Source organism: Schistocerca cancellata, chromosome 1, assembly GCF_023864275.1.
Source record: "Schistocerca cancellata isolate TAMUIC-IGC-003103 chromosome 1, iqSchCanc2.1, whole genome shotgun sequence".
Taxonomy (NCBI): Eukaryota; Metazoa; Arthropoda; class Insecta; order Orthoptera; family Acrididae; genus Schistocerca; species Schistocerca cancellata.
Window position 1 is genome coordinate 569,493,692 of NC_064626.1, and position 15,831 is coordinate 569,509,522.

Consider the following 15,831-nt stretch of genomic DNA (forward strand, 5'->3'; position numbering starts at 1 on the left):
TGCAACATTGTAAATTTCTTTTTGTTGCAACATTGTAAATTTCTTTTTGTTGCAACATTGTAAATTTCTTTTTGTTGCAACATCGTAAATTTCTTTTTGTTGCAACATTGTAAATTTCTTTTTGTTGCATTTGTTTCTGAAGATTTTTCGGTGACTTGTCGCTGACTCACTGGCATTGTGTCTTTCCGAGTTCAGTGTCATCCCTAGAATCTTTACTGTCTTTCGGATCTCTCTTCCTTCCACTTTACAAATTTTAGTATTTAATATACACCAGCTTTCTTTACTGATGAAGTGCAAATCTTATGCAATGGCCTTTCTTCCAAAATTTACTAACATTCACACCAAATCAAGAGAATAAAACTACGCTAGCGAGAAACTGAACTATTGACAAAACTTATCATCAAATATTTGTTGTTGCATACGCAGTGGCAAATTTACATATAGGCCCACTAGGTTTGGGCGTACGGGAAGCACCTTAAGGAGGGAAGGGGGCAGCATTTTTTGCTCTGTACTCATTTTAACCTTTTACGTTTTAAAATAACTGTGCTTACAAACAACAAAATTTGTTAATATTTTTAAACAACTTGCTAGTTTAAATAAGCCGTAAGAATGAAATTCGACAAAAGAAGCTTGGAAATACACATAGTTTACTTGGTGACTGAATGGAAATTTAACATTGGGGTTCTGTCTGGTATGATCTTCGCGATTGTTCAAAATATTTTCAAGTAAGCTGTCAGGACGGCAATCTACAACACAACGTTTGAAACATTATTATTCCGAGAATGTTGTCAGCTTCTACTTAACCCTACCATATTTTCACCGTGAAAATACCGGGACCCCTGGAAAGCTGTGTGAAATTAATCAGCAGCTTCTTAAATACTGTAACGTGTGGGCAGTTTGTAAAACCCGAATCTACTTAAATTTCTTGTAGAAATTACGGGGAAGTATCAAGTCAACCCACCATTACTGTAATTAATGTGAAAGCTCTGTGGTCTTCAATATCTGAGTTTTGATTTAAAGACACTCATTTAACAAAACATGTTGAGACTGTGAATGTTTCACATTTTTAAACACGTTCATACAAAAAGAACATAAGCAGAATATCTACTAATTTGTGAAACTCTCTTCACAACAGTTTAAACATTTTATTTATTTACTTACTTAGTTACTTAAAAAAACAGAGACAGGGGTGGGGGGTGGGGGTGAAAGAGAGAGAGAGAGAGAGAGAGAGAGAGAGAGAGAGAGAGAGAGAGAGAGGAGGAGAAGAAGAAACCAAATTTCGTGTCTCATTTATTGTGTTGCAATCGTGCGAAGTTCCCACTCTGTGCAATCGAATAGTACGTGGCATTGCAAATTCTATATTGAACTTCTTAAGTAAGCTTTTCTTTCCTTCGAGAAAAGGTTATTTTTATTTTATGTTGGAACAAAAGGGGCATTTGCGTGTAGTGTTCACACAAATGACAACACACCACATCAACTGCCGTCTGTCTTCTCTGCCCACAGAACCAGCTAAAATGTTGTTATAAGTGGTGTAAGAGTTGATCCAGCACACCTCAGTGCAAGGAACTGCAAAAATTATGTGCTTTTTAAATTAGAAAGACAGTGTCAAGAATATTTAGAACATATTCGTGACTCAGCTAAAATTCCTATGACACGGGAAACGTTCACTGATGACAGAGAAAGAGAAATTAAATTATTCTCCATTTTCGTTTTTTCATAGCACAGTTACGTCAAGTAATCCAAGTTGGTCAGTTCATCGCTCCATGTTTAAAGGAAAAATCGTTGTGCTCGTGTGTGGTGTAGTACAATTGGAACTAGATACAGTCTTTCTTTCTTCTTTTCATTCATTCTTTCTTTCTTTCCTTCCTTCCTTTTACAAAAGTACAAAATTAAGTTGGGCGGCATTTACCAAAATATTGAAGGAAAGCCAAGAACGAGAAGCCAATGTTCTAAAAACGTATGGCAGAGTAGATAAATTTTTTGCAAAAAATGTTGCTGGTTGGACTTCGAGTTCAGGTAGTGCGGATGAAGAATGTTAAAAATGAAGAAAAGCAAATTGTTCCCAATTTCGAGTTTCATGAAAAAGACATAACAAAAATAAATAACCTCATTAGTGATGATCCCGCAGAATGGTGTGTGAATGAATCAACAATAGACATTCTCTTACAATGTGGGATTAATCAAAATTGTAATGGTGATTTTTCTAATTCAAGAAGTTCAACTGGTGATAAAATCAGATATTTGAACAAAATTGTATTTTACCGTAAACTTTTAAATGGTGAATCAACTTTGCGTGATTTTCTAGTATACTACTATGCTGTTTCTTGTGCACCATGTAAATTGTTCAGAGGTAAGGCCGCGATTACCACTAATGTCACTGCAGACTGGAAAAATATTTCTAATATTTTGTCTCATCGCGAGAACTCACTTGAACAATAGATAACCGTTTTGAGTCTTATGTTGAGACAGAAAAAATGTACTGGCACAGTGTGTTGAAAAGGGTGTTTGCAGCAGTGGACTCCCTTACATGGACACATTGAAAGAGTCCATTCATTACATAATAGTCAATTTATGACATCTCTTGAACTTATAGCTAAGTTTGATACTTATCTCGCAGAGCACATTGAATGATATGGAAATCCAGGGCAGGGACATACATGTTATCTTTCTTCAACAATCTGTGATGAATTAATACAGAGCTTCTCTCTGAAAGAATTATTGTAAGTGAAATAAAACAGGCCGAATATTTCCCTATAATAGTAGATTCTACTACGGCCATCTCACATACCGATCAATTATCTTTCATATTAAGGTATGTGAGTGTAAATGGTGAACCTGTTGAATGTTTCCTTCTGTTTTTACCAGAAGTCCGAAAACTTAGCTGAGCCCGTACTAAAAATCCTGTCTACAAATTCCATTGATATTGCTGACTGTAGAGGCCAATCATATGACACTGCAAGCAAATATGTCGGGAACCTACACTGGCTTGCAGGCGCACACATTGAAAAACAAAATCCAATCGTGCATTATATGCCTTGTGCAGCACATTCTTTGAATTTAGTCAGTACTAGTACTGCAGGCTGTTGTTGGAAAGCATGTTCATTTTTCAATGTAGTGCAAAACCTTTATAATTTTTCCCATGCTTCTACACAGCACTGGGATAAACTTCCTTCTTTCATGAAACCAGGAAGCAAAACAATAAAAAGTTTATCAAAAACACGTTGGTCAGCAAGAGAGGAAGCATGTGTAAGCCTATATGAAAATTGGGAGTGCATTATCAATGCCCTCACACATGCTTCCAGTAATATGTTTGAAAAACCATTTTTGCAAAATGAGGTTTCAGCTTTATTGAATGAACTCGGCAGACTAGAAACCATATTCATGATGACAGTTTGGAAGGACATACTCCAGAGATTTAATAGTGTAAACCGGAAATTGCAAAGTGTAAATATTGATACTAAAATAGTGCATGAATTTTATGAGTCGCTTGTGGGATTTACTGCATTTATTCCGTGGAATGTTCCACTATTGTGAAAATAATTCCATGGAGATTATGACTGATATAGACTAAGAATGCACCTATAAAGGATCACGAAAACACAAACTTCATGATGATGAAGAAGCAGACTCTGAAGAAGTTTTTCTGATTGGAAAGGAAATATTTAGAGTCGAAACTTTTATCTCAGCACTCGACAGCTTGTACATCGAATTAGTGAGGAGGAAGGAAAGCTATAGAACACTGATGGACTCCTTCACAGTTTTCAGTAACCTTACGAACAGTTCAACTGACTATACTGATGAACCTGCAGCAAAACTCCACCGTCATATGACACAGATTTAGAGCCTTTCTCCCCTAGTGAATGTGTACATTTTGTGGAACTTTTGGAATCTTCTGAGATTAGTGATATACCAGTTGAAATGAGTAAATTTTTACGAAAAGAGAGGATATAGTCCGTGTTTATGAATGTTAACACTGGTCTTGGAATATTTCTATGTATAGCACTTACAAATTGTTCAGCAGAACCTCATTTTCAGCTCTTAAAAGACTGAAATCTTACCTACGTTCTACATCGTCTGAGGACAGACTGAACACCTCATCCATTCTTCATATCTGAGCCGACCTCCTAACTGATAACCATCTGAACAATGATAAAATGATCAACGAGTTTTCTGCCGTCAAAGCCAAACGCAAATTTTGCTGACTGATGAGTTTGTTTATTTATTCATATTAGTTTTAAATATTTAAGATTATAATGTGGTTTTTATTATAACTTAGAGCACATTCACTGGCTTTACAAACTAGGTATTACCTGTTTATTTTACAATTGCCGATGGCAGAACGCAGAACTAAACCTCGTTTACGCGGAGACGTGATCAAAGGTGCCAACAATACTGAACAATACCCGAATGACCCAGGCCACTTGGCGCTGTGCAGTCAACCCATACTGATACTGTACTATATTACAACTGATGCGTATTATTGGTATCTGCTGAACTGTATAGTTATCGTGGAAATATACATTATCGGAGAGTACGATCAGATGAAAAAGTGTTATTTATTAACATAGTTCAGTTCTGTCGATAAATACGTAAAAGCTTTGCTAACACCTTTAGAAAGAGCTATGGTGAGAGCAGTAGCTGCAGTAGCAAACTGTTCAGCCCTTACAAGGCTTAAAAGTATTGTGTACACTTATACAGTATCTAGCTACACAGTCCTGCTTTACACGTTAACTATTAGATTATACAACAAATTTGATTTTTCCACACTAGTCTGTAAAATTATGTAATAGCAAATCCAATGTTGTGTTTATTCGTTTGTATTTAGTTATTAGTTTGTGCACCGAAATCTCTTCTTCATTTTCATTTTTTACACTTTCATTTAGATTCACGTATTAATACCTAACGTGTTTTTTTTTTTAATTATTATTATATATCTGCTACACATTCAAGTCATTAGATTGTAAAACGTCAGTTTAACTTCAGTTTTGAATGCATCTCTGTAAACGTACATATTATTTCTAATGTATGACACGTTCACTTCAATTTTTAGATTGTAACAAAACTTTTTTATTTTAATTTTCAACGCTTTCATGTAAAATAACATATTAAAAGTGAATGTGTAACAAAAATCCGTTGTCTCCTACACGTTCCGCTATATTTTTAGGCCATAAAAGAAAAGTTATTTTCCTTGTGTCATTTCTGTTGTCTTTCGACAGAGGAATGTGTTAACACAATGCAGCTCTAAGTGTTTTATCCCCTACCATACACCAAATACAGTTCAGGAACCACACTACTTTTTTTTGATTGAGTGCAACTAGACTGATCAAGTAATAGTTATTATTGAAAACATGTTTTTTTTTTTTGGAGGGAGGGGGGGGGGGGGGGGGGCATATAATATGGTGTGCCTAGCGGCGCAAAATTTTTAGATCTGCCACAGTGAATATGAACACAAATGGACAAGGTTTTTTTTCAAGACCCCGACTGTCGGTAAGACCATCTAACAATTACAGCAAGATATGGCCAAAATGTTGGTGAAAAATTTGCAACAAGAACAAACTTCGATTTGTACTAACATTTTAGCAGGTAACAGAAATTATGCAAATACAAGGCTGGCAGCTACTTATCTTCAGGAGACAAAATTCCAAGGACTGACCATATACACGTGTAGATGGAGAAGAGAAACAGTTTTTTCATTTTTAAATGTGCTTATGGTCAGTACTTTTAATTTCACCTCCTAAAGTTAAGTTCCACCTACTGTATCCCCTTGTAATTTTAGGTTTCTCTACGAATTTTCCCTTACATACGGATCACACAAATACTCATTTGCCATTAGTTGTATTGACGTAAACATATCACATGCATTTACTTGAATGTTAAGTTGTGCAGCAACAGATAAGGAATCTCTGGTATCTCAGCCAAATACCAAGAATCCATTGTGTAACTCATCTACTCCTATGGAAGGTATGAACTTTTTAACTTGGGGTTGTCAAAAGGTTTGAAATGTATCTTTTGTATAAATATGCACATGGGCCTAGTCTCTATTTACTACTTCTCATAGCATTCCTGAATCATTCACTTTTTATTTCACCTATGAGCCATTTCCCTATCAGGTTTTCTTTTGCACTTCTCTTTTTGCCAGTGAACCCCTTTGAGGAAGAGAGGAAATTTACCACAACTTGTAAGGTATTATCAGTATTCTTAAATTTGTATATATTTCATTTGTAAGTGCCCAATTTCCTTGACAAGGGGGTCTTGCTACATTACACAGTAGTTGAGATTTTGAGTCTGATGCTTGTCTCTACCAGCATTTGTTTATAAACAGTGATGCTGCTGGTTCTCACAAAGCCATCATCAACCTATGATGCAGTATGGACAGAGGGGCATCGTTCTGAATAATGGCTTGCCACAGGATTCTACACTAGCACCCATTGTTTCTGATCTATATACACTAAGTAATGTAAATTTGCAAAAGCAGATAACCTGACCATTGTGTGAAAATTTTAATGACCTCAACAAAATACCGAATGCAGACCTGGAAGTACTGAATACATACTGCATCTACAGCGATACCCTGATGAAACAAGCAGCACCATAATACAACTTATTAATAGAGATACAAATAAGAAACTACAGCTCATTATGAATGGCAACACCTCAGGAAATCAATCTTTAATGTATAGCTCAAATCAATCTCGAGGATACAAAACAGAAACTGAAGTCCTGCAATGCTACCCTGGATGGAACTACACTCCTGGAAATTGAAATAAGAACACCGTGAATTCATTGTCCCAGGAAGGGGAAACTTTATTGACACATTCCTGGGGTCAGATACATCACATGATCACACTGACAGAACCACAGGCACATAGACACAGGCAACAGAGCATGCACAATGTCGGCACTAGTACAGTGTATATCCACCTTTCGCAGCAATGCAGGCTGCTATTCTCCCATGGAGACGATCGTAGAGATGCTGGATGTAGTCCTGTGGAACGGCTTGCCATGCCATTTCCACCTGGCGCCTCAGTTGGACCAACATTTGTGCTGGACGTGCAGACAGCGTGAGACGACGCTTCATCCAGTCCCAAACATGCTCAATGGGGGACAGATCCGGAGATCTTGCTGGCCAGGGTAGTTGACTTACACCTTCTAGAGCACGTTGGGTGGCACGGGATACATGCGGACGTGCATTGTCCTGTTGGAACAGCAAGTTCCCTTGCCGGTCTAGGAATGGTAGAACGATGGGTTCGATGACGGTTTGGATGTACCGTGCACTATTCAGTGTCCCCTCGACGATCACCAGTGGTGTACGGCCAGTGTAGGAGACAGCTCCCCACACCATGATGCCGGGTGTTGGTCCTGTGTGCCTCGGTCGTATGCAGTCCTGATTGTGGCGCTCACCTGCACGGCGCCAAACACGCATACGACCATCATTGGCACCAAGGCAGAAGCGACTCTCATCGCTGAAGACGACACGTCTCAATTCGTCCCTCCATTCACGCCTGTCGCGACACCACTGGAGGCGGGCTGCACGATGTTGGGGCGTGAGCGGAAGACGGCCTAACGGTGTGCGGGACCGTAGCCCAGCTTCATGGAGACGGTTGTGAATGGTCCTCGCCGATACCCCAGGAGCAACAGTGTCCCTAATTTGCTGGGAAGTGGCGGTGCGGTCCCCTACGGCACTGCGTAGGATCCTACGGTCTTGGCGTGCATCCGTGCGTCGCTGCGGTCCGGTCCCAGGTCGACGGGCACGTGCACCTTCCGCCGACCACTGGCGACAACATCGATGTACTGTGGAGACCTCACGCCCCACGTGTTGAGCAATTCGGCGGTACGTCCACCCGGCCTCCCGCATGCCCACTATACGACCTCGCTCAAAGTCCGTCAACTGCACATACGGTTCACGTTCACGCTGTCGCGGCATGCTACCAGTGTTAAAGACTGCGATGGAGCTCCGTATGCCACGGCAAACTGGCTGACACTGACGGCGGCTGTGCACAAATGCTGCGCAGCTAGCGCCATTCGACGGCCAACACCGCAGTTCCTGGTGTGTCCGTGCGTGTGATCATTGCTTGTACAGCCCTCTCGCAGTGTCCGGAGCAAGTATGGTGGGTCTGACACACCGGTGTCAATGTGTTCTTTTTTCCATTTCCAGGAGTGTACATGGGTGAATACCGTTCACTAGTCTGAATGGAAAATGCACACGTAGCTGAAGCAGAGAAGGAGACAATATGGATAACATCTGGAAATATTTAGGGCCACCCAATTCCCTTGGTTCCTCATCCTAGCAATCGTAACAGTTCCTTGAAATTAGGCAGTAACAGCCAGCTACAAGAGCATAAAGAAAAATTCTAGACAACTGAACTCTTTACACACTAAGAATTGATACCTGCACACAGACTTAAATCCAGGTAACCTTTACGGAAAACTGAAAGAAAGGCAAGGCTTCTACTTACAGACAGCTTGGAAGGAACTATGGGCTGTAAGTGGAAATGAACCAAAATTTTGTAGATGAACCCAATAAGAAAATCTTGGAGAATGTACTTGTGTGTGAGGCACATGACAATGAGGATGAACTCAAAGACATACACAGAAATTATAAATCAAATAAAGAGCTGCCAAATAATATTTGTAATATAGTACAGAATTGTAAGAACATTTGTGAAGATCACTGTAATTCAATAGAGACCTATAAGAATACTGTAGTTCATACATTGCACTAAGCATTTTAGGTGATGACTGCCTTTTTAAATACAGAATAATTAAGTAAGTAAAGTGTACTGTGCTTTTGTTTAAGAGTTTACAAATTACCAGAAAAAATAAAAACCTTGCAGGACCACACATTTCCTATTTTGGTTTCCGATTTGGAATTATTTAGGTCATTTTACTTTCTTGTGCTGTTTCTACACACACACACACACACACACACACACACACACACACACACACACACGCACAAAATAAAAAACATTGCTTCATTCACATCTAAAGGGGTGCTTGCCCGAGCAATTTATAGTGGCATTTCACCAAGGCAACATTTTTCAAGGGATTCTTTCCCCTCGTTGCAAAATCGTTACATACTATCATGATATGAGCTTCTCTGATATTAATAGTATCTGCTCAGATTCATTACAGATAAGCCTGAAGAATGGTCAAATAAAACTGACTTTGATATGCTAAGAAAGCACCTGTGAACTGAATTTGGCTAGCAATACTATGTTATTTGCTAAAATACTAAGAAAAGGGATAGTGTATAGGGCAGCAAAGTTCATTTCAATACACAGTCTGCAGTTAATTAAAAACCAATGTCAAGACAAGTCGCTTACAAATTAGACAAACCTCAATCCCACTAAGCCACAAGGTATTGTAATGTCACCTTACAGAATATGTAAGTTCCACTTATAATCACTGCATTTCACATTTCCAGCAGTACTTTCTAATGCTGTAATTATATGGAAGAAGATACATTCTGAAACATGCCCTCTTCCACCTTTGTGACGACAAATACATTTTGTCATTTATGTCCAGTTACAACTGCCAACTTTCATTTTTGTACTTTATTTCTAGGATGAGTAGTCTGCCGAAATGCCTTAACTGTGTGGATGCACAGTCCGATAACTGACCCGCACTTATGTTTCTGGCAACTAATGGTTGCCCCACCTCAACAGCCGTTCATCACATTAATGTGCAGCTCATTTAATTGTGAGGCTTAGACTTTTCTCTTAATAAGGTCCCTCTCAGAATCCAGATGATTATGTCAAGATCAGTGCTCTCCATTGACAGACACAAAATGCTGCTTTCTGAAGCATGCTCAGAGCTCGTGGTTGTCTAAGAGTAGAAGTGTTGACCAGCTTCCAGTTTGAATCGCCAGTTTCAAAACTCTCATACCCAATGTAAATGACCTGCAATAGCTGGTCTATGTAACAGGAGTACATGGTAATCAAAGTGCCAAAGTGTATTACAATTCAAACTGATAACAACATTTAATGTAATGCCCACGGAAAGAGGATAACAGCTTAAATATCTGGGCACATGGCTTTCCACAGAATGGACAATATAAATGCCAAACTGAACAAACTCTAGAGCAAGCCCCAACGACTCACTGAGTCTGAGCAAGAGCACTGGTGGCTGCTTAGGTTCTTCCTCGTGAGCAGAGTAGCAAAGGTGTGACGGGGAGTAGTGGATCGCGACAACACAAGCGAACTGCCAACTGCGAAATACAGCATGGTCAGTTTTGACAGCAGTGCCATCCAACAGCAGCAATGTCTGATCTGGATGAAGAATAGCAAGAAAAATCAAGCGCATGTGCAATTCAGATGAGCTACAAAATTGCATACCGTTAGTAAAGACTTTGCGCCTTTTCATAGATTATGATGATGATTTACTAAACGGAAACTTCATAGTTCTACATCTACATCTACATTTATACTCTGCAAGCCACCCAATGGTGTGTGGCTGAGGACACTTTACGTGCCACTGTCATTACCTCCATTTCCTGTTCCAGTCGTGTATGGTTCGTTGAAAGAACGACTGCCGGAAAGCCTCCATTCGCGCTCGAATCTCTCTAATTTTACATTCGTGATCTCCTCGGGAGGTATAAGTAGGGGGAAGCAATATATTCGATACCTCATCCAGAAACGCACCCTCTTGAAACCTGGCGAGCAAGCTACACCACGATGCAGAGCGCCTCTCTTGCAGGGTCTGCCACTTGAGTTTGTTAAACATCTCCGTAACGCTATCACGGTTACCAAATAACCCTGTGACGAAACGTGCTGCTCTTCTTTGGATCTTCTCTATCTCTTCCGTCAGCCAGACCTGGTACGGATCCCACACTGATGAGCAATACTCAAGTATAGGTCGAACGAGTGTTTTGTAAGCCACCTCCTTTGTTGATGGACTACATTTTCTAAGCACTCTCCCAATGAATCTCAACCTGGCACCCGCCTTACCAACAATTAATTTTATATGATCATTCCACTTCAAATCATTCCGTACGCATACTCCCAGATATGTTACAAGAGTAACTGCTACCAGTTTTTGTTCCGCTATCATATAACCATACACTAAAGGATCCTTCTTTCTACGTATTCGCTGTACATTACATTTGTCTATGTTAAGGGTCAGTTGCCACTCCCTGCACCAAGTGCCTATCCGCTGCAGATCTTCCTGCATTTCGCTACAATTTTCTAATGCTGCAACTTCTCTGTATACTACAGCATCATCCATGAAAAGCCGCATGGAACTTCCGACACTATCTACTAGGTCATTTATATATATTGTGAAAGCAATGGTCCCATAACACTCCCCCGTGGCACGCCAGAGGTTACTTTAACGTCTGTAGATGTCTCTCCATTGATAACAACATGCTGTGTTCTGTTTGCTAAAAACTCTTCAATCCAGCCAAACAGATGGTCTGATATTCTGTAGGCTCTTACTTTATCAGGCGACAGTGCGGAACTGTATTGAACGCCTTCCGGAAGTCAAGGAAAATAGCATCTACCTGGGAGCCTGTATCTAATATTTTCTGGGTCTCATGATAAAGCGAGTTGGGTCTCACACAATCGCTGTTTCTGGAATCCATGTTGATTACTGCAGAGTAGATTCTGGATTTCCAGAAATGACACGATACGCGAGCAAAAAACATGTTCTAAAATTCTACAACAAATCGACGTCAGAGATATAGGTCTATAATTTTGCGCTTCTGCTCGACGACCCTTCTTAAAGACTGGAACTACCTCTGCTCTTTTCCAATCATTTGGAACCTTCTGTTCCTCTAGAGACTTGCGCTACACTGCTGTTAGAAGAGGGGCAAGCTCTTTCGCGTACCCTGTGTAGAATCGAATTGGTATCCCGTCAGGTCCAGTGAACTTTCCTCTGTTGAGTGATTCCAGTTGCTTTTCTATTCCTTGGACACTTATTTCGATGTCAGCCATTTTTTCGTTTGTGCGAGGATTTAGAGAAGGAACTGCAGTGCGGTCTTCCTCTGTGAAACAGCTTTGGAAAAAGGTGTTCAGTATTTCAGCTTTACGCGTGTCATCCTCTGTTTCACTGCCACCATCATCGCAGAGTGTCTAGATATGCTGTTTCGAGCCACTTACTGATTTAACGAAAGACCAGAACTTCCTAGGATTTTCTGTCAAGTCGGTACATAGAATTTTACTTTCGATTTCACTGAACGCTTCACACATAGCCCTCCTTACGCTACCTTTGACTTTGTTTAGCTTCTGTTTGTCTGAGGGGTTTTGGCTGCATTTAAACTTGCAGTGAAGCTCTCTTTGCTTTCGCAATAGTTTCCTAACTTTGTTGTTGAACCACGGTGGGTTTTTCCCGTCCCTCACAGTTTTACTCGGCACATATCTGTCTAAAATGCATTTTACGATTGCCTTGAACTTTTTCCATAAACACTCAACATTGTCAGTGTCGGAACAGAAATTTTTGTTTTGATCTGTTAGGTAGTCCGAAATCTGCCTTCTATTACTCTTGCTAAACAGATAAATCTTCCTCCTTTTTTTATATTCCTATTTACTTCCATATTCAGGGATGCTGCAACGGCCTTATTATCACTGATTCCCTGTTCTGCACTTACAGAGTCGAAAAGTTCGGGTCTGTTTATTATCAGTATGTCCAAGATGTTATCTCCACGAGTCAGTTCTCTGTTTAATTGCTCGAGGTAATTTTCGGATAGTCCAGCTGATTATCTGCCTCTACACTTCTACCTGAAGTTTCACATAGTGCCATTTATCAAACATGGCTACATGCGTCCCACACTGGTCACGAGAGACGACATTCAGAGCCAGCTTGCATAATATTTGTATAGATTTTGTTGCATAGTATTTCGCATTCTATGAACACGTAGATAACACAAGCACATAGCATATAAAAAGATGGAAAAATGTATTTATTTGTCCTAAAATATATTAATTCCACTGATCTGCAGCTTGAAGCAACTGATCTGCAGTGTGACAGTAATATAAAGCCATTCTAGATTTTTCCAGGACTTCCCTGCGGATCCAGTTCTTTGTTTGAAGTAGTCTTCACCCTATTCCCTGTGACAATGCAGGGGGTACAGTGCTCACTCCTTGTCTGTTTGTTCTCACCATTTGCTCACCTGAACAAGTTTGCTGTGAAGCCCTCCTCTACTGGCATTCTTAAAATTTGAGTAAGTGTTGTCCTAGACTTAAGACTGAGGTTTGTTGAATGTTACATTTAGTCAATACGCCTTTTAAGTGCTGATGGATGATCATTAAAAGTAAACACAATCAACAAAATAAAAGATTTCAAGACAGACACACCGCATAGTAGTAAAGGTACCATGGTCAGCGAGCATGAAAAATGAAAAACTCCTAATGCATTCCTGCCAAGACAAAGATTTATCCAACATAATTAAGAAAAAGTTGGTTTATTTGGGACATATAATCTGAAATGAAAAATAGTAATTCTTGCAGTCAATAATGGAGAGGGAAAATGAAAGGCAGGAGAGGAATAAGTAGATAAAGGGCAATGCGGCCATGAAATGTTAGGCAATGGGCAGGACGGATAATCCATATAAAAACTAAACTTGTCACTAACTTATCCTTAAGTAATTATTCATGTACATCTATCCACTCACAGAATTAGGTTGGAGACCGTGTCTCTTGTCAATTACAATTTTTCCTGTCATACTGAAACCTTATGACGAAGGTACTAAATACTTACAGCAAACGTGCCACTTTCTGGAGCAGTATTGTAATGTTCGTGATGGCAATGTCACATACATAATAAGATAATCACATGTATCTGAAACAGTCTATCCTTGCCCTAATACACACCTGATTAATGGTATCATCGAATATATCAATGACTCTCACACGATAATGTATAAGGGCACTGTTCTTGGGAGAGAGGGAGGGTGGGAGCGAGGGAGGGGTTTGACAGTTTGATAAGGATAAGGTGTCTGACAGAATGTTGCTTAGCAGAACGACTCCAATCCATATGCACACCCTGCTCATTCCAAATAGTAGTAATTAGCTACTTAATTTTTCGTCAGTTATGGCCTCACATTCCAGTTCTGACGAATGCCATACACTTCACTTCCCACCACATTCTCTCTCCCATTCTGTATATGAACTGTGCCTGTATCATACCTTCCTCTTATTAACTATATTCAGAAAAACAGGGTAGTCATGGTTACATGTATATCAAAATCTTGCATTGAGTATCTCTACTTACAATGGATTTCTTAAGGCCATCAGCTGACCGCCAGATCACAGTCGCTCCACACAGGTCAATAAGAGACCCATCCTGGAGTAAGTTGGTTTCATGTTGAACCTAAAATTAATCATCAATATTTCAAGACCTACATAATAAAAAAATAACATACCTGTTAAGAAAAGTAACACAACTTACAGGAGCACCTCTCACGTCTGAATCCCTGATTGGTCTTAATGTGTAAAGTTTCCCGTTCACCGAGACTTCTCTCCAACAACCAGGTTTTGCATCTCCTCCCCAGAAGTCTCCTTGCGGATGGTTTAACAGGACTCCATTGGTGGTGAGACCATCCACAGACTCCTCCTCATGCCACTTTATTGCCTTCTCCTGTAGGTATAATAATAATTTTCTGTTTTTGAAAAAAGTGTTTGATGTAATAGACATAGCCTGTTAAGAGAAACAGATCTGCTTAATCTACTGTAATAATCAAACATATTTTAACTTCACACTACACAACTTTTGGGTGATGATGAAGTTGTTTGGTGACAAATCTAGTGTCACTGTTCATTATTAACACTGTCATTGTTATTTAGATTTTTTTATTTGAGTCATAATTCTATCATTCCAATAGCATCTATTTTCCTTTCATATATCTTTTATATCTCTGCCTCTGAGGTTTATTAAGGCCCAGGCAGACAGAACCCAGCCCGCCTCTGCAGCCTCCAAGCGATAGGTTTGAAACACACACTACAAATACTGCATATTGTGGGTCCATCTGCCTGTAGCCACAGCAAGTAGCGATTTGTATTTTGAGAGAAATTTGACATTGTGCCTAAGTTTTCAACAGTACCCAATCATATACTCAATCTTCTGCTACACCTGATAACATCCTTGCACAATGTAAACAATAAGAAGTCACAACACCCTTCATATTTTTGGTACAGTTTAAGATACTGAAACAAATTTTTCGACAAATGGTATGACACACAGATGAGATTTGCTTACATAATAAATAATAGGTGTTTTTAAAAGACATCTTGTTAACACAATGAGCTACATGTAAAATATTTAACTGCCAGGCTGGTATTTGGGCATCTAGCCTTCGTTAGTGGCATCTAATACGAAGGACAAACATACAAAAATGTGCATATCGACAGCTGGAGCATAGAACTTTTGCATAGATAACAGTAGAAATGTAACTTTACTTACATATTATGTACCTCTATATTAAGCGATGTGCACATGAACTATAAATTTCCTATGATGTCAAAACCGATGTTAATCTAAGAAACAAAGAGCCCTGTGGATATTTAAAATATAATTAGAACAATGTGTGTGCAATTTCCATAGGACATGAAGTCTGACCTATATCACAACACACAGGCCATTTTGCATATATGGTACAACTGTCAAATGGAGACATTTTCTTGTTACTGGACCCTACTGCGACAGAATGTAAACATGGAGCAGGTGGATAGGCCAAAGGGTCTACATTACAGGTCTCTTGTTCAGTGTCACAGAGCTTTCTCTTTTTGGTTAAAGCTGTGTGCTATACCTTCATCCTTCGATCTGACAAATTACGTCTGCAATTTTTAAAAGAAATTTTCTTGTTATATAGGTCACATTTGCAACCCGCTTTCTGTG

General features: G+C 39.5%; 1 protein-coding gene across 4 annotated transcripts in view; it reads right to left on the reverse strand.

Moving 5' to 3' along the window:
* The window catches only part of LOC126181517 (protein pellino-like), a 145,206-nt gene that overhangs the window by 51,051 nt on the left and 78,324 nt on the right, over positions 1 to 15,831 (reverse strand). For all 4 annotated transcript variants that reach the window (XM_049924780.1, XM_049924777.1, XM_049924778.1 and 1 more), the window contains 2 exons: positions 14,386 to 14,574; positions 14,209 to 14,307 (listed from right to left, as the gene is read on the reverse strand). In XM_049924780.1, coding sequence (XP_049780737.1) covers positions 14,209 to 14,307; positions 14,386 to 14,574 — 288 coding nt within the window. The remainder of the gene's footprint in view (positions 1 to 14,208; positions 14,308 to 14,385; positions 14,575 to 15,831) is intronic.